The following is a 22,233-nucleotide window of genomic DNA, read 5'->3' as shown; positions in this document are numbered from 1 at the left end:
ATTATGAAACAATTTTTTCAAGATTTTATTTGTTTATTTGAGAAAGAGATATTGAAAGAGAGAAAGCATGAGCGGGAGGAGGCGCTGAGGGAGAGGGAGAAGCAGACCCTCTGCTGAGCAGAGAGCCTGATGCTGGGCTCGATCCCAGGACCTTGAGATCATGACCTGAGCAGAAGGCAGATGCTTAACCGACTGAGCCACCCAGGAGCCCATAAATTTTTTAATTGTATTTTTACTTTTTTAAAATTATTTTTACTTTTTAATAAGTTTCCGTTTCTTTAACCACCTCTTTGTAGGATTTTGTTATGGCAGCCCTACCAAACCAACACATATGGTCAGGTCTTCTCATGTATAGCCCTCATGTATTATCCTGTTTCCTTCTTATTTCCCCAAAGATTTGCTTGTACTTTTAACCTGTGAGCAACTGTGGGTCCTCAAAGATGCCAGTGTCCCTGGCTTTGTCTCTGCCAGAGGTATCTTTCATCACCTGCGATCAACGTTGGTAGTTCTCGTGTGACTCCAAATACACCCGTATTGCTTTTGCATGATATTTTCCACACTCCGCAATTGTCTTGGTCACAGAGTTTTATTTGAAACTCTTCACCGGGGGCTGCCCTGGATTTGAATTTAGCCTATTCCTAGGCCCCAGGGGGGGTTAGGTGGATCGAGTGAACACAAGCTCCAAATATTTTTGCATCACTTCTCAACCTCTGCCCTCAAAGCCTGTCACTAATAAAACTGTTATATTATAGGTTTCTCTGACAAATCTACCTCTGGAGACAGAGCATGAGTAGCCCTGCCTGGTGTGCAAGCGCGGGCTCAGCGGAATTGTGCATCTCCTTTGCCACGCTGGAGTCAGGGCCTGCCTATGGAATCTTCCGGCTGGTCTGATTGTGGCAGCTGTCACGTTGAGCCAAAACCAAGTTCTGCTGATGGAAGCAAGACGCCTGGCCCTGGGCAGCCCATAAAACCCAAGATACCACCTTGCAAAAGTTTTGCTCTAGCTCAGAGCTTTCGAATAGGCAACCACTCCACTGATAGATGGAGTTTCCAAAGTACACACAGGGCCACCTGCTTGGTTAAATGCAAGCTTTTTTTTTTTTTTTTTTTTTTCCTGTTCGGCTTGGAGAATTTGTTTAACACAGCTCCCTCTACTGGGCTGTTCGTCACCCTGAAGTTTTCAGTGTCCCTCAAACTGTAGGAGAAAAGAACCCGTGTGGCTACCAACTGAGGAACCCAGCTGAGAGAATCCAGAAGGAGTGGGTGTTGTCTGATGTGAGAACCCTGAGGGGGGCGTGCGTGGGACCCTCTGGGGCTTTGCCAGTCCTTTCTGAGTGGTCGGCCACCTTAGATCCCTCTTTGCACTGCAGCAACTTGTCGTCTGAGAAAGAAGGGGCGGTAATTCTGACTGGCCTCCCAAGAGGCCAGGGATGATACAGTGACAGCCTTTTCTTCCAGGGACAAGTATGATCCTGAGCTCAGTTCCTCGGGAAGCCAACAAGCATGAGGAACACCAGGGCAAAGGTGTTCCAGAAAGGGGACCCAAAACACATTGACAAAAGTGGCCCTTCCAAGATAGAGACGGACCCAAAGGAAGGCAGGCATCCGGAAGAGTCTCATCTGGGACCTTGGTGGCAACTCCGGTCTTGGACCAGAGGCTGCCCTGCCACCTACGTTTAAGAAGAAGGACAATCCAGATTTCATCCTGTGTGTTCTTCTTTTTCTCCTGCTGCCGACGTGGGTCAATAGGAAGCTGTGAAACAGGGGACGAGGTTGTGAAAATCCCTGAAAAAGTGCCTCCTCCCTCTGCAGAGCTCGGGGTCACCCTGGTCCCCGTCCAGCACGTGGAGTGGACCACGGCGGCAGGTCCACCCCGTTGCAAACCTCTTCACGTCCACCTTCCCTGTCCCAGGAATCAGATCAGTGGAGAGCAAGATGACCATGCCGATGAGGGCGAGGCCGGAGAGCGAGGCCTTACATCTGTAAGCCAAGTGGACGTTCCAATTTCTCCTCTCTTGCTCAACTTACCCAGCCACGAGCGGCACCTTCCCGGCAAAGGCCTGCTTCTATGAAGTTTATGGCACGGAGGAGCAGAACGGAAGGGTCCCCACCAGGAAATGGCTGAGTCACACTGCCACGGTTCCCTCTCCTGAACTCAGCATCAGCTAAGTCATCCGTCCTCCCCTGGGAGATGAATAATGGGCTGGCCAGAGCCCAGGAGTGGTAGTCTAGGGAAGGTCTCCACAGGGAAAGAAGCAGCAAGAGAAAGAGAGTGTCCCCAACAACCTCCTCTGGAAGCCTCTGTAAATCCCTACCCTCCCTCCTTCCCTCTGAGGGTGCAGCCTGGGCACACTCGGGCACACTCATGCACATCGCCAGGACCTCCCACGAGGGGGTCAGGAGCCCCCCACCCCACCCCAGGGCTTCCAAACTTGCGGTTACATCTATGGCTCCCCTTATCATTCTGAACCACAATTGTTTTCTTTTCATCTCCTGCATTAGAGCTTGAACTTCTGAAATGCAAGACGGTATTGCATTCTTTCTCCATGCATCTCCACACCCCTTGTGCCTTGTACGTAGTAGATGCTCAAGAAATGTTCCCAGGATGGCTGGATAAAACAAACGAATAGAGAATAAAATTGTGGGAACCCAGAGAGTTAGGGATTTTTTTTTTCTAGAAATAAATGAAGGCTTTGACTTGGTCCGTGGACAAGACAGCCTCAGGCCTGGGGGTTATCTTAGAGCTACCATGGAACGAACCAGCCTCACAGAGGCCACCAGAGTGAACACGACTGGCTCTGAACCAAATTCCTCAGAATGCCAGTGTTTTGAGGATCCATCAGTACCCCCACGGTATCTCCACAGCCTGGCTCGAGCCAATCAGCCTGAGTGCAGACCTCTCCTTTGGCTCCTGTGAGGTCTCTCTCAGCTCTCCGTATGCTCCCCCTGCTTCCTACCCTAAGTCCTCAAGGCTGCAGGCCTTCTAGACTCTCTCTAGAGACCTGGTTTGAGGATCTCCAACTTGGAGGAGTAGAAGATTCTCTCGAGACCGAAGTATAACTACTAATAAAACAAGAGCTAAATATTCACCTATTACGTATTCATACTTTTTTGTTGTTGTTGGCCTGGTATAGACTTAAATTGCATCGTGCCCGGAAGATACTGGTTGGATAATTAATTGGTCAGTATCTTATGTTTAACTACATTGGTAACAGGCAGAGTAGCTTAGACTTTGAAAGAAGGAAGGCTGTGGAAAAAGAGGTTCTATAAGACCTACTGATTTTTTCCCTGGGATACGTGATGCAGAGGCTAAGACATGAAAACCAGCCCAACAGACTGAGGTCTGTGTTCCACCTCGGTGCATCCTTGACAGGTCCTCTAACTGCTCTCAACTAGAGTTTACTATTCAGTAATCTGGAGATAATAATTGCATCTAGCTCATAGGACTGCTCAATGGGGATTAGATAAAATAAAACATAAAATGCTTAGCGGGCTATCAGGCACATGGTAAACTTTTAACATAAATGTTTTTCTGAATTGTAGATGTTGTTTTTGTTATTTTTATGAGCTGAGATTCTGGGGGAGCGCAGGCGGCCGGGCGGGGGGTTGGGGGGAGATTATCATAGGTTTTCCGGGGCCTGTGTGGGAGGAGTAGAGCCCAGGCAGGGTGACCCCGTGCTGTGTCAGAGATCTGCACGTCTCCAGATGTTCACAAGTGGAATGGTTTTCTGCAGAAGGAAGACGAGCTATAAATGGGGGTCAAAGAAACTCGCAGGGCCTCCCAGAAAGAGCTAGGAGCAGGGTGGTTCCATCACCAAATCCAGCTCGAAAAGAAACCCTGACAGAGGAGGCTTGTGCTCTTTCCTGGAAAGTTTGCTCTCGGGATCTCACTCCAAGTCCATCCTACCAAGAAGAGGAGAGAAAGAGATCCCCCGTCGGGCCCTCTCGTGTCTCCTGCTTGGCCAGCCCAGCTGTCCCTCAGGCCCTACTTCCTGCCTCACTGGTGAGAGGAGACATGTCCTTTGGCCCAGGGGTTCTCAAAGGTCGTAGAGGGACGCCTTGTGTCCGGCCTGTCAGGGAGAGTAAACCCTGAGGGGAAAGGTCCTGGGGACACAGGAGAGTGAGGTCCGCAGGTGTGGTCACCGAGCAAGCAGCTCACCCACCCTGGGGACCATGAGGGGTGACCCAGAAGCTGGAGTGTTGGGGTCGGGGAGTTGGTGAGGGAGGGTGGAGCCTGTGGGCTATTTTAGGCCAGGCCTAGAACTGGAGTCAATGGAGGTTTTGTTTATGTAACATGTGCAGAAGGCCCTTTGGAGAAAATAACCCTGGGTCTGCAGGCCGGGCTACAGGGAGCAGGGGTGCGGCTGGGAGCTTCCTGTTGTTCTTGGCCAGGCTGCCCGGCTGTTTGTTTGGCTCCTCTCTCAGAGCCCTTGGCTTCCGTGCTGCTGGCTCCTTCCAGTGTCTTCGGCTCCCTTCCTACAGGGCAGCACAGCAGGATTGCTCCCCCAGAGGTGGTGACTCAGGCCCTGTGCCCAGAGAACCGCCCCACCTCCACCCCTCAGGGTGTCCTTGGGCACACCCCCTTAGCCGAGCCAGTTCACTTGCACATCTAGGGTGGTTAGGGAAGGGCGCCTGGCCTGACGTCACCCGGGCTTGGGTCTGAATCCAGCCAAATTCCCGGGGTTGTTTCTGACGTGCAAAAATGTATATAAATATGTGAGCAATGACTGATATGTGTTCATTCCCCACTACACACCAGGCTCGCTCAAGGGTGTTAAGACTGTATGGTTATCTTTTTGAACCACAGATTCCCTTGGTAGACCAGGTATGGTCTAAATGTTTGTGTCCCTCCAAAATTCATGTGTTGAAATCCTAACCCCCAAAGGTGACTGGGAGGTACTGGGAGGTGGGGCCTTTGCGAGGTACTTAGGTCAGAGGGAGGGTGGAGCCCTTACGAATGGGATTAGTGCCCTTGTAGGAGAAGCTCCTGAGAGATCCTGGCCTCTTCCTCTATGTGAGGACGCTGCAAGGACAGAACAGGGCGCTCACGGGACCATCCTGGCTCCTGGTCTCAGACTTCCAGCCTCCAGAACTGTGAGAATGAGCTTTTTATAGTTTATAAGCCACCCAGTCTGTGATTCTGTGTAGCAGCCTGAATGGACTCAGACAATTAAGAAGGGGAAGAAGGCCTATTTTTTCCCATTTAAGTCAAATTTACATGCACAAAAATGTATAAATCTTAAATGGACAGTTTGATAAATCTGTTTCCCTAGGTATCCACCCATGCAGCTGTTACTCGGATCCAGATACAGAGTATTCCCATTACCCTGGGGTGAAAAGTCTCTCTGTCCCTTTCTAGTCTCCAGCCTACTTATACATCATCTGCGTGTGTGAGTTGGCTTGCAGATGGCTGTCCTCTTGCTGTGTGTTCACAGACCCTTGTGCGTATCTGTAGAGGGAGCAGACACTCCTCTTATGTCCTATGGTCCTATCGGGTCAGGACCCCGCCCTTATGAAATCATTTAACCATAATTACTTCTATAAAGCTTCTATCTCCAAATGCAGCCACCTTGGGAGGTTAGGGGTTTACCATGAGAATTTGGGGGGAATGCCACTTGGTCCATAGCACTGCCAACCATACCCTGGCTGGTAACTGCCACTTCTCTCATAATACCTCAAAACTGCAAGCAACCCAAATGTCCATCAACACAAAAATGGATAAGCAAACTCTGGGATGCCAATACAATGGGATGCTGTACTGCAATGAAACATGGAGCCTGCTTCTCCCTCTGCCTTGTCCCTGCCTCTCTCTCTCTCTCTCTCTCTGTCTCTCATGAACAAATAAATAAAATCTTAAAAAAAAAAAAAAAAAGAACGGGCTTCTCATACGTAGGACCCATTCTGAGCATTCCTCTGAGCGAGTCATGAACGAAACAAAACAACAAAGGACTTCAGGAACTTGTGAATTTTGATCTCTGTCTGGGCTTTTCCACAGGTTGGTTCATTCAGACCAAGTTTAATTATCCCCTCATGTTTGAAAGCAAAATTTCAAGTCTTTCAGGATTTTGCTTACACACGGACAATCCTCCCACTTTGGGGTAGTGACAGAGACCCCAGCTCACAGCCTGAGTGGTTTCCAGCAGAGCCTTGTTAATATGAAACATAGCTTTCTTGGGGGAGAAATCGACTTTGAATTTGGATTTTTCTGTTGTTTTCATTGAAGAACACTAGGTTAGCCAATTGGCTAAGGAAAAAAACCAGTTGTTTCAAATTAGTTGTGATTTTGCATTAAGCCAATATTGGCTTAACAGGTTTTACCCAAGATGTTTTTCTATACATAGGATGTCTCGCTAAGTCCTGGAAAGATTGTGGTAGATTTCCACATCCATCATTACTTGGCCTTGTGCTTCATAAAATATCACAGTAAGTTTATTTTTAACAGTTTTGCTGCCAGTTTGGGTTAAACTAATAGGCTAAAGTGTTTTTATTAAAAATTATTTCTTTTTAGGCAAGGAGTTTTGATTCACTCAAATAATAGATTTCAAAGTGAAGGCAGCTAAGACGTGAGGTCTGAGATAATAAGCCGGACAGCTCCTAGCTCTGCAAAATGCAGTGGCTCCCAGGCCATAGGTGGGGTATTTTGTTCCCAGAGATTCCCCCCCACCTTTTTTTGTTTAAATGGTTTATTTATTTATTTGAGAGAGAGATACAGAGAGAGAGAGAACAAGTGAGCAGTGGGAAGGGGCAGAGAGAGAGGGAGAGAATCTTAAGCAGACTCTGTTTGGAGCACAGAGTCCAACATGGGGCTTGAGCCCATGACCTTAAGATCATGACCTGAGCCAAAATCAAGAGTCAGATGCTCAACCATCTGCGACACCCAGGTGCCCTGCTCCTGGAGGCTTCATTCTGATTTCTCTGAGTCTGGTTTTTGCCTACAGGTCTTGCTTGCCTGATGTCGCAATTTGCCTCTGTTTTTTGTGTGTGTGTGTGCTAGAAGGGTATCAAAATGGACAAAAGCAGAGAAACTAGTGAAGTGAAGAAGGGCCTGCATGGTAACATCAGAGAGACCCGGGTTTGAGTCCTATATCAAAGGACTCAAGCCGTGTGAGCTCAGGAGGCTTACTTAAACTTTCCAGATCAAAGTCTCATCATCCATAAAGTGAGGATGGTAATGCCTACCTCTGAGCATTGATAAGAATTTAGAAATAATATCTGTGGAGTGCCTGCATACAGTAGTTGATTCATTCAAAAAAAATTTTTTTTTGCCTGAAATATGTATTGATCATGTGTCAGAAACTTTAACAGCAGGAACAGGATGGTGACCACAATGATCTGTGCCCTCACGGAGTGTAAAGTTGTTCAGTAGATAGCCACTATTCCAATTGGTACATGAAAGATACTCAGTGTCACTAATCATCAAGGAAATGAAAAATCAAACCCATAATAAAATATCAACTCACACCTATTAGGGTAAAATGATAGATAGATAGATAGATAGATAGATACCACATATTGGTAAGAAGATGAAGAAATTGGGACTCCTGTATACCATTGGTGTAAACTGATGCAGCCACAATGGAAGACAGTACGGCAGTTCCCCAAAAAATTAACAAGAGAACTACCACATGATCCAGCAATCTCACTTCTGGGTATTTATTCAAAAGACTTAAAATCAGGATCTTGAAGAGATTTTCATACTCCCATGTTCCTTGCAACATTATTAACAGTAGCCAAAATGTGGAAACAATCTAAATATTCACTGCTGGATGAATGGATAGAGAAAACGTGGTTTATCCATACAATGGAATATTATTCAGGCTTAAAAAAGAAGGCGATCCTACAGTATGCAACACCATGGATGGACCTTGAGGACATTATGCTAAGTGAAATAATCCAGCCACAGAAGGACAAATGCTACATGATGTCATGCATATGAAGAATCAAAGCAGTCAGACTCGTAGAGAGAATAGAATGGTGATTACCAGCGGCTGAGGAGAGGTGGAAACAGGGAGCTGTTATTCAATAAACATAAAATTTCACTTAATACAAGATGAATAAGTTCTAGAGATTTGCTGTACAACATGATGCCTACAGTTCACAATGCTGCACAGTCCTTGGAAGTTGTTAATAGGGTAAATCTCATCCTAAGGGTTCCTCCTACCATAAAAAATGAAAAAAAAAAAGAAAGAAAGAAATGTGGATGACAGTAATGTTTGCATAACTCTGTACATTTAAATTCATTAAAATTCATTGCATTTTATGGTATGTAAGGGATACCTCAATAAAGCTGTTTTCAAAAAAACTGTGGAATATTATTCAGCGTTAAAAAGAAATGAGCTATCAAGCCATGGAAACATAGGGAGGAACCTTAAAGGCGTATTACGAAGTGAAAGAAGATGATCCTAAAAGGCTACATCCTATATAATTTCAACGATACGACATTCTGGGAAAGGCCATACTGTGGTGGTTGCCAGAGAGTAGGGATAAATAGGCGGGGCGGGGTGGGGGGTTGTCTAGGGCAGTGGAATTATGTTTGATGCCGGTGGATGCCTGCCATTCTACATTTGTCAAAACCCATAGAATGTACGGCACTAAGGTAAATGATGGACTTTGGGCAATCATGTTGTGTCGATGTAGCTCCTCGGAACAAACGTGCCGCTCTGGTGAGTGATGTTGGTAATTGGGGAGTTCTCCATGTGTGGGGGCAGGAGGTCCATGGGAGATCCCCGCCCCTTCCTCTTAATTCTATGGTAAACCTGAAATTGCTATGAAAAATGAAGTCTTAAAAAAAAACCCTGAAGGGCCCCATCTCTTTCAAGTCTGTTGAGTATCACCCCTGCCTTCCCAAACTTCCTTTGCCTGTTCTGGTTTTTCCCTCCTAATCACCTTCTGATACACTATATAATTTATTTACCATATCTAATCAATTCTAAATTGTGTGAATTTTTCCCCCCACACTCTAAGGTACATACAATCAGGAAGTGTTTTATGACTGATAGCGATTAGTGGCATTCTTCCTACCTGTCTTTAGTGGCACATGGATCTTGTAGGGTAGCCACCCTAGAGATGGTAAGCTACGGTGTTGTTATTGTTTCTTTTTCCTTCTTTCTTTCTTTCTTTATCTTATTCATGAGATACAAGGAATGAAAGAGAGAGAGAGTGACAGAGAGAGAGGCAGATGGAGAAGCAGGCTCCCTTGGAGAGGCCAATGCGGGACTCGATCCCAGGACCCTGGGATCACGACCTGAGCTGAAGGCAGACGCTCAACCACTGAGCCCCCCAGGTGCCCTGTGCTATTGCTTCTTGTCTGTTTCCCCCTCCAAAACATCAGCTCCAGGAGGATAGGAGCCTTAATTTTGTTTGCTGCCTTGCGTTAAGTGCCTAGAATAGTCTGGTATGGAGTCAGACCTCAGTGAACATTTGTCAAATAAACTGACAATAAAACAAAGAGGCTGAAGTCAAATGACAAGAGGAGTTATTTCTTCACTGTTCCATCCACCAGACACTGGGAAAAGAGCCCAGTTAAGAAGAATGTTAGTAGGTCAGCAGGGCTCATCCTCCAGGGTAAAGAAGAGACCTGCAGAGGCCTTTTGGGAAGGTTGAAAAGAAGGTGACTAGGGCTAGCTCATTCCCAGAATCTGCTGCCCAAACTGGCTCTCCACCCAAGCACTAATTGGTGACATTCCCTAGAGATGTTGAGAGTAGCCCACACTTGTAGGAAAAGTGGGTAGAGTAGCACCCCCACTGCCACCCCCATTCCTTGGCCAATTAATCTCTTTTCAACACTCCCCAGTGGTCCAGGAATCACCTGTCCCCCAAAAGCAGGCTCGGTTTTTTGGTTTTGCTTGCCAATCTTTGCGTTGGCTCCCGTGAGCATGACCTGGAGGCCCCTGAACTCGGGTGGGGTTGGGGGGGCTGGTGATTTCCTGGCCACTCTGGAAGGGCTGCTCCGCATTCATTACTGTTGGCCTCGGGGCAAGACTTGCACCAGGCCTGGGCGTTTGTGCCTGGGAATAGTTAATTTCCTCGTTAGACGGAGCCCGTGCTCTGGTTCACATTAGCTAACGTCCACCGACCCTGTCACAGACTGCCTCTTTGTTTTCCATCAGTTTCAGGGGACAAATCTTATATTGTCCCTTCTCTTGCCAGCCCTCTAGAAGGGATTGAAGGGTCAGGGAGCAGAGGAGACCCATTTGGGGAACGAGGAAACTTCCCATAGACTGGAGACCCCTTCACTCTTTCTCTCTGGACCACTCATCCATTAGGCATAGCACCTGGGGCCCCTTTTCAGGGCCCACACCATGGTTTCATGACTTTTAAAATCAGAAGGAAAATAAATAAGCTTTAAGGGTTAAAAATGCTTTTATTTTTATCTTACCGCAGGGGGGAAAAAAAGCAAACAAAATTCTAGGGTCTAGGAATATCTATCACATTTTGCCTAAAATAACAAATGAATAAAGTGTTGAAGTATTTAAAGTTACACCAGGATATTATTAGAATATTCTATGAGGAAGAGGCCTACAAAGGTCACGTTGCCACCCTACTTGTTACCAGGTTAGAGAAGTGATCTTGTCATGGCGTGAGAAGTCTAATGGATGAGGAATGTTCGCGCTGTGGCAAATGAGCCAGGAGAATTTTTAAGGAAATGTGCAAGGTGGGAGAAACATTTCTCGAGGGCCACTCTCTGCTCTGTTTGGTGCTGGACATTTTAGGTACATTTTTTCACTGAGGCCTTACAACTCTGAAAGGTCAAATAATCACCCACTTTCACAGTAAGTTTAAGACACTGCTCACTACCTGCCCCCCCCCCAACATCTCACTGTATCTTTCACTTTCTTAGAAAAATTAATCCACATATTCATAAATCCTTCCCAATTAGCTTATCTAAATATTGTTTTGGGATCTGTTTTAAAATGCCTTTTCCTTTTTGATCTTTAAATTAGAACCAGAAAGATGGGGTTTGACAGCCAGAGGCCTAACTTAGGTTCTGAACAAGTTTTGGCTGTATTCTAAAGATACACCTAGGTTCTGGGGGTACTTGATTACCTGAGGCAGCCTGCCTTGAAAATGTATAGTTTTTATTTAATTTTTTTTTTTTTGAGAAAACATGTTTCAAATGCCCAAACATAATTTAAAAAACAATTTCACAATCAGATTTTGGTTATGTTGGCCTCCATGCAAACACCCACGCTGTCTTCAAAATGTGGCCTACGGGCCATTTAATTAGGAAAAACAGAAAACAAAGTTTGCCCACTGGAAACAGAATCCTGCAAAATCTGGCCCTAGGAAAACAAACAGTACCGGCTTCAGGAGCTCTGGTTTCTTGATTGGACAACTTGGTTCATTCGTTGATTCAGTGCCTTTGAGTGCCTGCTGTGTTATGTGCTGGGCACTGTGCTAGCAGCTGGGGATTAAAGCATAAATGGAAATTGTCCCACATCTCAAGTCATTCCCAGTCTAGTGGAGACAACCATCCTGGGCCGAGGCACCACAGCCTTTCATTTGGACGGTTCCAGAGGCTTCTTAACTGATCTCCATACATCCAGCCTAGTCCTCCATTCTGCACCAGACAGAGAAATCCCTTCAGACACATGTCAGAGCGTGCTCTTTCTCTGGGGAGCACTCTGTTGCTACTCTTTGACCTTCTCCTCTTTCTTTTCCCCTTGGGGATGGTGCGGTGAACATATTGGCCTTCTTGCTTTTTCCAAAGCAGGCCAGGCCCACTCCCAAGTTCGTGGCTCTTCACTTGCTATTTTGTAAGCGGGAATGCTCATCCAGTAGGGGTCCACATGGTTCGCTCTTCCGTCAAGAGTTTATACAGACATCATTTCCCCGATTGCCCTATTTGATACTGTAGCTCCCACTCCAAGCCTCCATTCACCTCTTCCCAGAATTATTTTATTCCATTTCATTCCCCATAATCTAACAACACTGTGTGTTTTACTTACTTTCATTGTCTGTCTCCCCTTTTCTACTTAAGAACAAATATTTTGACCGTCTTATATCCAATTGTATCCCTAGTCCTTGGAATAGTGCCTAGCATGTATAGTTGCTCAATATGAATTAATTTATTTTTTGACAAAAGGAGACATTCATGGCAAGCAAAGAAACAAATGCTACACAGGTATAGTGGTGTTTTGAGAACACAGAGGAAAATCCTTATAGACATTCAAAAGCTCATTGCTTAATCTCAGAGGATAAGTAGCACGTAGCTAGGTGAAGAAAAAGGGATGGTACTCGAGTAGAAGAAACAGTGTTAAGGAAAAGAGTGTGCCTATTTGGGAACTGCAAGTCGATTTGGTACAACAGGAGGAAAGGATGCATATGGAGAGGGTGGTGGCAAGAAACAAAGATGGAAATGTAAACCAACTCCAGCTCATGTCCAGCTAAGGAATGTTGACTTCCTCCTTCAGATGATGGGAGCTATTAAAAGCTATTAAGCAGAAGAGAGATATGATTGGATTTATGATTGTTTGAAAAGGAGAGAAAGAGAGACAGAGCAAAACCATGAGTCTAGGGAGATGCAGAGGGAGGGATGCAGCAGGGACCCCCAACACAGGGCTCCATCCCAGGACTCTGGGATCATGACCTGAGCTGAAGGCAGACGCTTAACTGCCTGAGTCACTTAGACACCCCTGGAGTTACGTTTTAAAAAGACCTCTGGAGGGATCCCTGGGTGGCGCAGCTGTTTGGCGCCTGCCTTTGGCCTGGGGCGCGATCCTGGAGACCCGGGATCGAATCCCACGTCGGGCTCCCTGCATGGAGCCTGCTTCTCCCTCTGCCTGTGTCTCTGCCTCTCTGTCTCTCTCTGTGTGACTATCATGAATAAATAAATAAAATCTTTAAAAAAAATAAAATAAAATAAAAAGACCTCTGGGGAAAGAACTGGGGGAAGCTGGGAAGAAGGGCTTCAGAGATTGCTTCAGTAAAACTGCTGAAGATGGCTGAGCCAAGCGGCAGTGACTGAGTGTGGCAAGGGGAGGGATTTAAGGGATACATTAACTGGACATTTGCAAATATCTTCTCCCATTCCACTGGTTGTCTTTTAGTTTTTGTTGACTGTTTACTTTGCTGTGTAAAAACTTTTTATCTTCATAAATCCTAATAGTTCATCTTTGTTTTTGTTTCCCTTGCCTTTGGAGGCGTGCCTAGCAAGAAGTGGCTGCAGCCGAGGTCATAGAGGTTGCGGCCTGCCTTCCCCTCTAGGATTTTGATGGATTCCTGTCTCACATTTAGGTCTCTCTTCTGTTTTGAGTTTCTATTCTTATGATGTAAGAAAGTGGTCCAGTTTCATTCTTCTGCATGTGGCTTTTTAATGTTCCCGACACCACTTGTTGAAGAGATGAGTTGACAATAGAGTTGAGGGCCTATTTCTGGGTTCTTTATTCTGTTCCATTGATCTGTGTGCCTGTTTTTGTGCCAGTACAATACTGTCTCAATGACTACAGCTTTGTAATACTACTTGAAGCCAAGCATTGTGATGCTTCTAGCTTCAGTTTTCTTTTTTAATATAGCTTTGGCTATTTGGGGTCTTTCTCAGTTCCATACAAATTTTAGGATTTTTTTTATTCTAACTCTGTGAAAGACACTAATGGCATTTTGCTAGGGATTGCATTGAATGTGTAGATTGCTTTGGATAGCATAGACATTTTAACAATAATTGTTTTTTCAATGCATGAGCATGGAATGTTTTTTCCATTTCTTTGTGTCATCTTCAATTTCTCTCATGAGTGTTCTATAGTTTTCAGTATACAGTTCCTTCACCTCTTTGGTTAAGTTTATTCTTAGGCATCTTATGTGTTTGGGTGCAATTGTAAATGGGATCGATGCCTTGATTTCTCATTCTTCTGCCTCATTGTTAGTGTATAGAAATGCAACTGACTTCTGTGCATTGATTTTATAGCCTACAACTTTGCTGAACTCCTATATAAGTTCTAGCGATTTTAAGGGCTAGTATCCAAAATCTATAAAGAACTTATCAAACTCAAAAAACAAATAATCCAGTTGAGAAATGGACAGAAGACATAAACAGACATTACTCCAAAGAAGGCATATAAATGGCCAGCAGACACATAAAAAATTGCTCCACATCACTCTGCATCAGGGAAATACAAATCAAAACCACAATAAGATACCACCTCACACCAGTCAGAATAGCTAAAATTAAACAACTCAGGAAACAACAGATATCTGCGAGGATGTGGAGAAAGGGGAACCCTCTTACACTGTTGGTGAGAATGCAAACTGGTGCAGCCACTCTGGAAAGCCATATGGAGGTTCCTCAAAAAAGTTAAAAATAGAACTACCCTATGACTCATCAATTGCACAACTAGGTACTATTCAAAGGATAAACATATAGTGATTCAAAGGGGACATGCAGGCAGCCCGGGTGGCTCAGTGGTTTAGCGCCCCCTTCAGCCCAGGGTGTGATCCTGGAAACCCAGGATTGAGTCCCAAGTCAAGCTCCCTCCATGGAACCTGCTTCTCCCTTTGCCTGTCTCTCTCTCTCTCTCTGTGTCTCTCATGAATACATGAATAAGTAAATAAAATCTTAAAAAAAGGAGGGAGGACATGCACCACAGTGTTTATAGAAGCAATGTCCATAATAGCCAAAATATGGGGAGAACCCAGATGTCCATCAATGGATGAATGGAAAGATTATTTATATATATAAATATACATATTATATATATATAAATGGAATATTTCTCAGCCATCAGAAAGAATGAAATCTTGTCATTTTCAATGATATGGATGGAACTAGAGGGTATTATGCTAAGCAAAATTAGTCAATCAGAAAAAGACAAATACCATATGATTTCCCTCATATGTGGAATTTAAAAAACAAAACAGATGAACATAGGGGAAGGGAAGGAAAAATAAAGTAAGATGAAAATTGAGAGGGAGGCAAACCATGAGAGACACTGAACTCTAGGAAACAAACTGAGGGTTGCTGGAGGGGAGAGAGGTTAGGGAATGGGGTAATTGGGTGATGGACAATAAGGAGGGCACTTGATGTAATGAGCACTGGGTGTTATATGCAACGGATCAATCACTAAATTCTACCCCTGAAGCTAATAATATATAATACATTAACTACATTGAATTTAAGTAAAGAATTTTTAAAAAGAGAGATATCAAGTAGCAGATTCTCGAAGATTTAACGAGGGGGTTGTCTAGCTTGAGCAGAAAAAGACTTGAATGATTCCCCCAAGTGTCTTTTGGGTAATTGAGGTAAATATATAATTTCATTCAACAAATACTTATTAAGAACCTACTACATACTAGGCATGACTCTAGGCACTGGAAATATGGCTTTGAACAAAATAGAGAAAGCCCAAGTGAAAGAGATTGTCAGTAAGTAAACAAAGAGATAGTATATAATTTTGGATTGTAATACGCCTTATGATAAAACATAAAGCATGGTAAAAAGATGGAGAAGAATGTTAATTTTATGCAGGAGTCAGGTGGCAGTTCTCTGAAGAGGTGATGTTAGAACTCAGGAAAGCTCTGTAAAGACCCAGAAGGAAAGATACCCAGGGAGAGGGGCATAAAGAAGCTGAGACTGAAAGAAGAGATGCTTGTTTTACAAACAAGGAGAAGGTCACTAAGTTAATTCATAGGATATCAGGGCGTAGGCAGGAGCTAGATTCTTACAAATTCCACCATGACGGTGACATTCAAAGTATGATGGGAAGCCAGGAGGTGGCTTTGAGCAATTTGACTTTTGTTGTTCCTGTTGAAATGCTGGATGTAGAGCACAGAATGAATTTCAGAGGTGCAAGAATGAAAGCAGTAGTCTGAGCAAAAGACAATGATGGTGGAAAGTCAGGTTACAGCAGCAAAAATGTTGAGAAGTAGATCACTTTTTGTTCCATACGAAGGTAGAAAAATCAGGATTTGCGATGGATTGAATGTGGGGAAAAAAAGAAATCAAGAATCACTCCTAGGTTCTTCACCTGAGGAAATATGTGAATGTTAGCACTCTTTACTGAGGTTAAGAAGCTTTGGACAAGATTAGGTTCTAAGGCAACTGAGGAGGAAATCAAAGGTTTTGTTTCAGGCGTATTTAGCATTCAAGAGGAAATATGGTAAGACAGCTAGCTGCACAGATCCAGAGCTCATAGGGAAGGTTTGGGTTGAGATAAAATTTTCAAGGTGTTTGACATTATGATTTTGAAAGAGATCGCCACCCCAGGGAGCCGAATCTAGTGGGAAAGAGAAGGTGGTCTAGAGTTGATGCTTATTCACTCAAGATAATAGTGGTTGAGTGGAGAAGGAGGAGAAGCCAATGAAAGAAAAAGAAGGGTTGGGAAGATATATTTGAGAGGTTGGTGTTCCAAATGCCAATTGAAGAAATTGTTTCAAGGAGTGATCTTCCATGCCCATTGCTGCTGAGAATTCTCCTGAGAGGAGACCTGAGAATTGATCACTGGACACAGCAAGGTGTAACATCAGGACTATAGATGATTCTCACAAACATCTTTACTTTAAAGGGTACAGAAAGATGGAATGAGAGCTGGATGGGGATGAGAGGCCAAGGGGATTTTACTTTGTTTTGTTCCTGCAACATATTTATGTACAGATGGAAATTATTCAATAGAGAAAGGAAATATAACAACACGGGACAGAGGGGGTGAATTGTAGGACTCAAACCCTTGCCTACGCAGGAGGGATGAAATACAGAGCACAGTGGAGGGGGTTGTCTTAGGGATGGGTGCCATCCCACCTGCTGGTAGAGGAGAAATGGCAAAACAAGGGGCACGGGTGCTTGATCCTACCAGGAGTCCTCTCTAGTTGTTTTTATATCCTCGGGAAAATATTCAGCTGAGAGTGAGGAAGTGAAAAGGATGTAGGAATTTTGAGAAGCCACAAGGTCAGGAGAGTAAGTTGGATAGCAGATGTCTTAGGATTGCCAGACCATGGTGAATGCTCAGCTAAGATATTTTTTACTTTATCCTTAAACTTTATCCAGTTTTTCTGAGATGTAACTGACACGTACTATTATATATAAGTTCAAGGTGTATGATGGTCATTGATACACTTATCTATTGTGAAGTGATTACCACACTAGTGTTAGTTAACACTGACATCGTGTCATAGAATTACCATTTCTTTTTTGTGGTGAGAGCATCTGAGAGCATCTCTCTTAGGGACTTTTAACAATTGGTAACTCTAGTCACCAAGCTATAGAGTAGATCGCCAGAGCTTACTCATCTTGTAACTGGAAGTTTGTATCCTCTGACTGATATCTCCTGTTCCCCATACCCAGCACTAGCAACCTCCATCCTACTCTATTTCTTTTTTTCCTTTTTTAAATGAAATGTTTTATTATATTACTTGCAAATTGGTAGTTCCAAATTACCTCCAAAAACATTTATTGTCAGCATCAACAAATTAAGTGGATCAGGCAACAAGACAACTATGGGGAAGGGTAGCTTAAACTAGATACATTCGGTTTCCTAATAAAATGGGGGGGAGAGATTGTTATTCCATATTCACATAGCCCTGTATACCTTCCTTTTCTTTAACCATATCTGATCATCCTCTGCCAATTGCACAGTGTGCAAAAGGAAGAGCCAGCAGATATTGAGAAGTTTTCATATTCTCACCACCCTCCATGCTCTGTTTCTATGAGTTGGGCTCTTTTAGATTCCACATATAAGTGAGACTGTACCACATTTGTCTTCCTGCATCTGACTTATCTCACTTTAGTATATGCCCTCAAGATCCACCAGGTTGTTGCAAATGGCAGGATTTCCTTCTTTCTCATGACTGAATAACATGGAGCCTAATTTAAAGTGTAATCAGGCAGTCTGTTTGCGTGTTCAGCTTCAGCCAGTTTAGCCACAGGAGGGCAGGTAGGAAGTAGGCAGAGAAGAGCAAAGGATGTTGCTTTGGAGGGGGGAATCACGTTGTAGGTGGGAAGACAGAGAGCTCAACCTGGCCTGTGTTCTGTTTCAGATATCTAAGGAAGTACAGGTAAGACTGGTAGACAGTTGGAGAGGAGGAGTCACACTGTAAATAAAGGTTTGGGAATCACTCATTGATCAACATTTGCACACAGTGTGTCTTGTGTGACAGACACGGTTGCAAATCCTGAGATGTGGTAGTGAAGACACAACAGAATCTCTAGCCTCACGTCAGTGAGGAAATTTATCATGTGTAGCTCAGAGGTATCCACAGACGGGGGATACGCAACCCAGAGATGTGTAAGACGATCTTTGGGTATGTGGGTGGGAAATATTTGAACTTCCACTTACATATTTCTTATAATCCTTAATATCTGCCTTTATAGGTGTCTTATTAGGTTTATAATATGTTACTACCGCAGTACATATATCATCACATAACAAATATGTATATGTCGGAAGGTGCATGCTCAGCGTTATTTACTGATGGAGGTGCTTGATGGAAAACGTTTGGAAACCACTAGCCATGTGTGAGATAGCAGAGAAAGAGAGATTGTAGTTAAGCACCCCTAAAACTGACACTGTCGAAGATGTATATAAGGAGTTAGATGAGTTTTCTGCAGGGCACAGCCCCTGAATTATCCCACCCTGTGTTGAGAATTAAAATTCCTAAGCGATGAGCCTTCTATAAATGGGACACGATAAGAATGTCAAGGAGAGCTTTAACATGATTGTAATGTTGAAAAACAGGACAATCTGCCATTTGGCAGAGGCAAGGTTAGGTTGGTGAGGCAGGCTGTGGAGGAGTGTGGTCCTTGCAGGACCCCACTGATTTGACAGAGAGGATCGCACCGTGGGACCCTCTAGTGACTTGGAACTGCAAGCATCAATGGGTGTCTGAAGAATGAGCTGTGAAGCTGGAATTATAATAATCTCTTTATGCAAGGAGTTGGCTAGAGGAAGGGTGAATCATAGCCTTGCATCTACAAACAGAGGGGTGACGGCCCGCCCAGAGTTGTAGCACAAGGAGAGCTGGAGAATGTGTCAGCATTTCCAGCTCACATCGTGGGAGAGGGTGCCTGAGGAGCAGATGTGAACATTTTGGTTTCTGCGGTTGGTATTTTCCTATAGTGGAGAAGAGTGACTCACAGGGTCCCCCCAGGCTGATGGAAATCACGCTGGAGAGGCAGCCCGGAGTAGTGGAAAGTTACTCCGGGTATCATTAGCACCAGTGTTTACAGGTTAGGACCTCGAAGCTCAGAGAGAGGCTAAGTAAGCAGCTCAGAGTCACCAGCTGATACGTGGTGGAGCTGTAACTCAAAGACAGTGTCACCTAACTTAGAATGTCATGTTTTCTATATGATTTCACTTATATGTGGAATTTAAGAACCAAGACCAATGAGCAAAGGGAACCAAAAGAGAGAAAGATAAGCCAAGAAACAGACTCTTAGCTCTAGAGAACAAACCGATGGGAGGCGGGTCGGGGGATGGGTTAGATGGGTGATGGGGCTCGAGGAGGGCACCTGTGATGAGCACCAGGTGATAAAGGGAGGTGCTGGATCACTAGATTGTACACCCAACACTTACGTAACACTGGATGTTAATTCACTGGGATTAAAATGAAAACTTAATAAAAAATCCAAAGTTTTCTCTGTTATGTGGTAAGTTGAAGAAATGTCTTGGGAAAAGCACAAAGGACCCCCAAGGTGGTCAAAGAAGCAAGAATGCGTTCCCAAGGTTGCAGGTGAGCTGCTGTAATGAAGAGAACCAAGAATTACCAGACAGTGGCTTAAACAAGGTGGAACCATTTCTCTCACACACACGATGGTCTGAGCACAGGCCACTGAAGTAACAGCTCCCCTGTGTTGGGGATCAGAATCTTTCCGACTCTTGGCACTGCCGTCACTTTTGGTGTTGCCTTTATCTCCCGGGGGGGAGATGGCATCGCTACCCACACATCCACTGGGTCTGCATTTCCTGCAGGAGGAAGAGAGAGAGAGAAGGGACCCCGGGTCCTCTAGGTGTGACCCGTCACCGCACACCTTGCTTCTGCTCAGACCCTTGTCCAGAACTAGTCACAGGGCCACACGGAGTCATGAGGGGAGCTGGGGAATGCCTTCCTCCCAGGGAGACACGTGCCTCACTAAAACTCAGAGAGTCTCTTTTGAAAAGAAGAAAAGGGAGAATGGATGCGGAGAGGCAGCCAGCAGCCTCTGGCACAGAAAATCACAAGTGTTAGAACAAGAAAAAAAATGCACAGAGAGGGAAGGTTTAGACTACACTCAAGCAATGTTGGGGAGGGCGGTCAAGGCCTGGCGGGCAGTATGGGCAAGGGCATAACAGGCAGGCCTCTTTTAAAGAAGAGCTTGAGGGACACCTGGGTGGCTCAGTGGTTGAATGTCTGTCTTTGGCTCAGGGCGTGATCCTGGAGACCCGGGATCGAGTCCCATATCGGGTTTCCTGCAAGGAGCCTGCTTCTCCCTCTGCCTGTGTCTCTGCCTCTTTCTGTGTCTCTCATGAATAAATAAAATCTTTAAAAAGAAGAAGAAGAAGAAGAAGAAGAAGAAGAAGAAGAAGAAGAAGAAGAAGAAGAAGAAGAAGATGAAGAAGAAGAAGAAGAGCTTGTAGCCAAGTTTGGCTGAAGAGTCTAGGAGCACACACAAAGGGAGTCTAAAAAACAAGATGAAAAATATTCGTCCCAGGCTGTCCATGTATCTACCAAGAAGAATTTGTGCCGCCTCCCAGTAGGCAAGGGATTGCAAGCGTGTGTACGGAAGGTCACGGTTGTTCTTAGCAGCAATTGTTCTAGCAGTTGTGTGCATACTGTGAACAGAGTAAGGCAGGGTAGGCAATGGGGAGGGGGGGTAACGGACAACCACTGGATGGGGAGTCAGGAGGCCTGGCTGCAAACCCCAGCCCTGCCACTAAGCAGCAACTGCAGACGGTGAGGAGTTTGGCCCTGGAGCTCCAGCCTCTGCATCCCCACCTCAGCCCCAGGACTCCCCAGCCATGCGGAAAAGCCAGAAAATACTCCATGGAGAGTGCTTGGCACATGCCCGGCACGCGGTGAGTATCAGCTTAACCGTTACTGCAAATAACCGTCTCTTCTTGCTAAAGGTTCCTTAGTTAAATGGGTTTCTCAGGTGTGTTTAGCTCTAAAATTCCCTGATTCTATGAGTATAATACACATGTTCAACACTGGCTGAGGAAATCTGAAAATAATATTTGAGAATGGGTTTCTTTCCATTAGGTAACATATTGCTATACAATATTGTTAAATTCACCCTTGCTCCCCCAGACCAAGTTGTAATGATTGGTTGATTAAAGAGAAAGAGAGGGGTGCCTGGGTGGCCCAGTCAGTTAAGCGACTGATTCTTGGTTTTAGCTCAGGTCAGGATCTCAGGGTCATGAGATCGAGCCTCATGTCAGGCTCCATGCTGGGTGTAAAGCCTGCTTAAGATTCTCTCTCTCCCACTCCCTTCTCTCTGTCCCTTCCCGCTCCTTCTCTAAAAAAAAAAAAAAAAAAAAAAAAAGGAGAGAGAATTACACTCAAAGTATATTTTACTTAATGCAAAAAAAAAAAAAAAAAAAAAGATACTAGCTTAGGGCCTTGAGGCAATAGCGCAGTCCAGCCACATGCTTCTGTCTTCTGTCTTAGAAAAGGGATGGAGACTCCAGGCAAACCCATTCACTTTCTGGAACAAATGGGATTCAGGTTCTTTCTCATGTTCTTTTAGGGAAGCTACTACAGAGGGCTCTAGGTCCAAATGCACGTCCTAGACAGCGTTTCTACTTCCTGGAGTGTTACTGGGGATGCTTGGATCCCAAGTTTGAGGGAGCAGGGCTCTGCAAAGGAGCTACACCTGTGTAGCTACAAAGGGACAGAGAGAAGGGGCCTAAGCAGCAGGTCTGAGAGGGTTCAGTCCATGTTACAGGTCATTTTGTCCCCTCCCCCCAACTCACTTCTTAAAATACCTCAGAATGTGACCTTGGTTGGAGATACGGTCTTTACAGAGGCGATCAAGTTAACGTGCAGCCACCAGCGCAGCCCTTCATCCAATACATCTGGTGTCCTTCTAGAAAGGGGAAAGTTGGAGACCGACACACCTGCAGGGAGCATGTCACGTGAGGATCAAGGCAGAGGTCAGGGTAATGAACCAAAAGATCGCCAGGAACACCACCAGAAACTCTGAGAGAGGCATGGAACACAGCCCTCGGAGGGAGCCAGCCCTGCCAGGGCCTTGATCTCAGGCTTCCAGCGTCCAGAGCTGAGACGACACCTCGTTGTGATGTAAGGCGTCAGGTCTGTGGTGCTTTTGTT

At 44.9% G+C, this 22,233-nt stretch overlaps 1 protein-coding gene across 1 annotated transcript; it reads right to left on the bottom strand.

Moving 5' to 3' along the window:
• Positions 1-29: 29 nt before the first annotated feature.
• LOC140604087 (uncharacterized) lies at positions 30-22,180 on the bottom strand. Its single transcript, XM_072775074.1, has 3 exons — positions 21,888-22,180; positions 2,029-2,609; positions 30-1,753 (listed from the first exon to the last, which is right to left on the bottom strand). The coding sequence occupies exons 2-3, from the start codon at positions 2,497-2,499 to the stop codon at positions 1,181-1,183; spliced, it is 1,044 nt and encodes a 347-aa protein (XP_072631175.1). The 5' UTR covers positions 2,500-2,609; positions 21,888-22,180; the 3' UTR covers positions 30-1,180.
• Positions 22,181-22,233: the final 53 nt, after the last annotated feature.

This window comes from Canis lupus, chromosome 14, assembly GCF_048164855.1.
Source record: "Canis lupus baileyi chromosome 14, mCanLup2.hap1, whole genome shotgun sequence".
Classification (NCBI taxonomy): domain Eukaryota; kingdom Metazoa; phylum Chordata; class Mammalia; order Carnivora; family Canidae; genus Canis; species Canis lupus.
This window is presented reverse-complemented; position numbering and strand designations above follow the sequence as displayed.

What these genes read in the sequence shown, in the direction of transcription:
- LOC140604087 (XM_072775074.1), bottom strand. Translation starts at nt 2,499, where the DNA reads ATGCAGGAGATGAAAAGAAAACAATTGTGGTTCAGAATGATAAGGGGA. An exon ending in AAGGTGCCGCTCGTGGCTGG is followed by an intron (nt 1,754 to 2,028) that starts GTAAGTTGAGCA and finishes CCTGTTTCACAG; the next exon opens with CTTCCTATTGACCCACGTCG.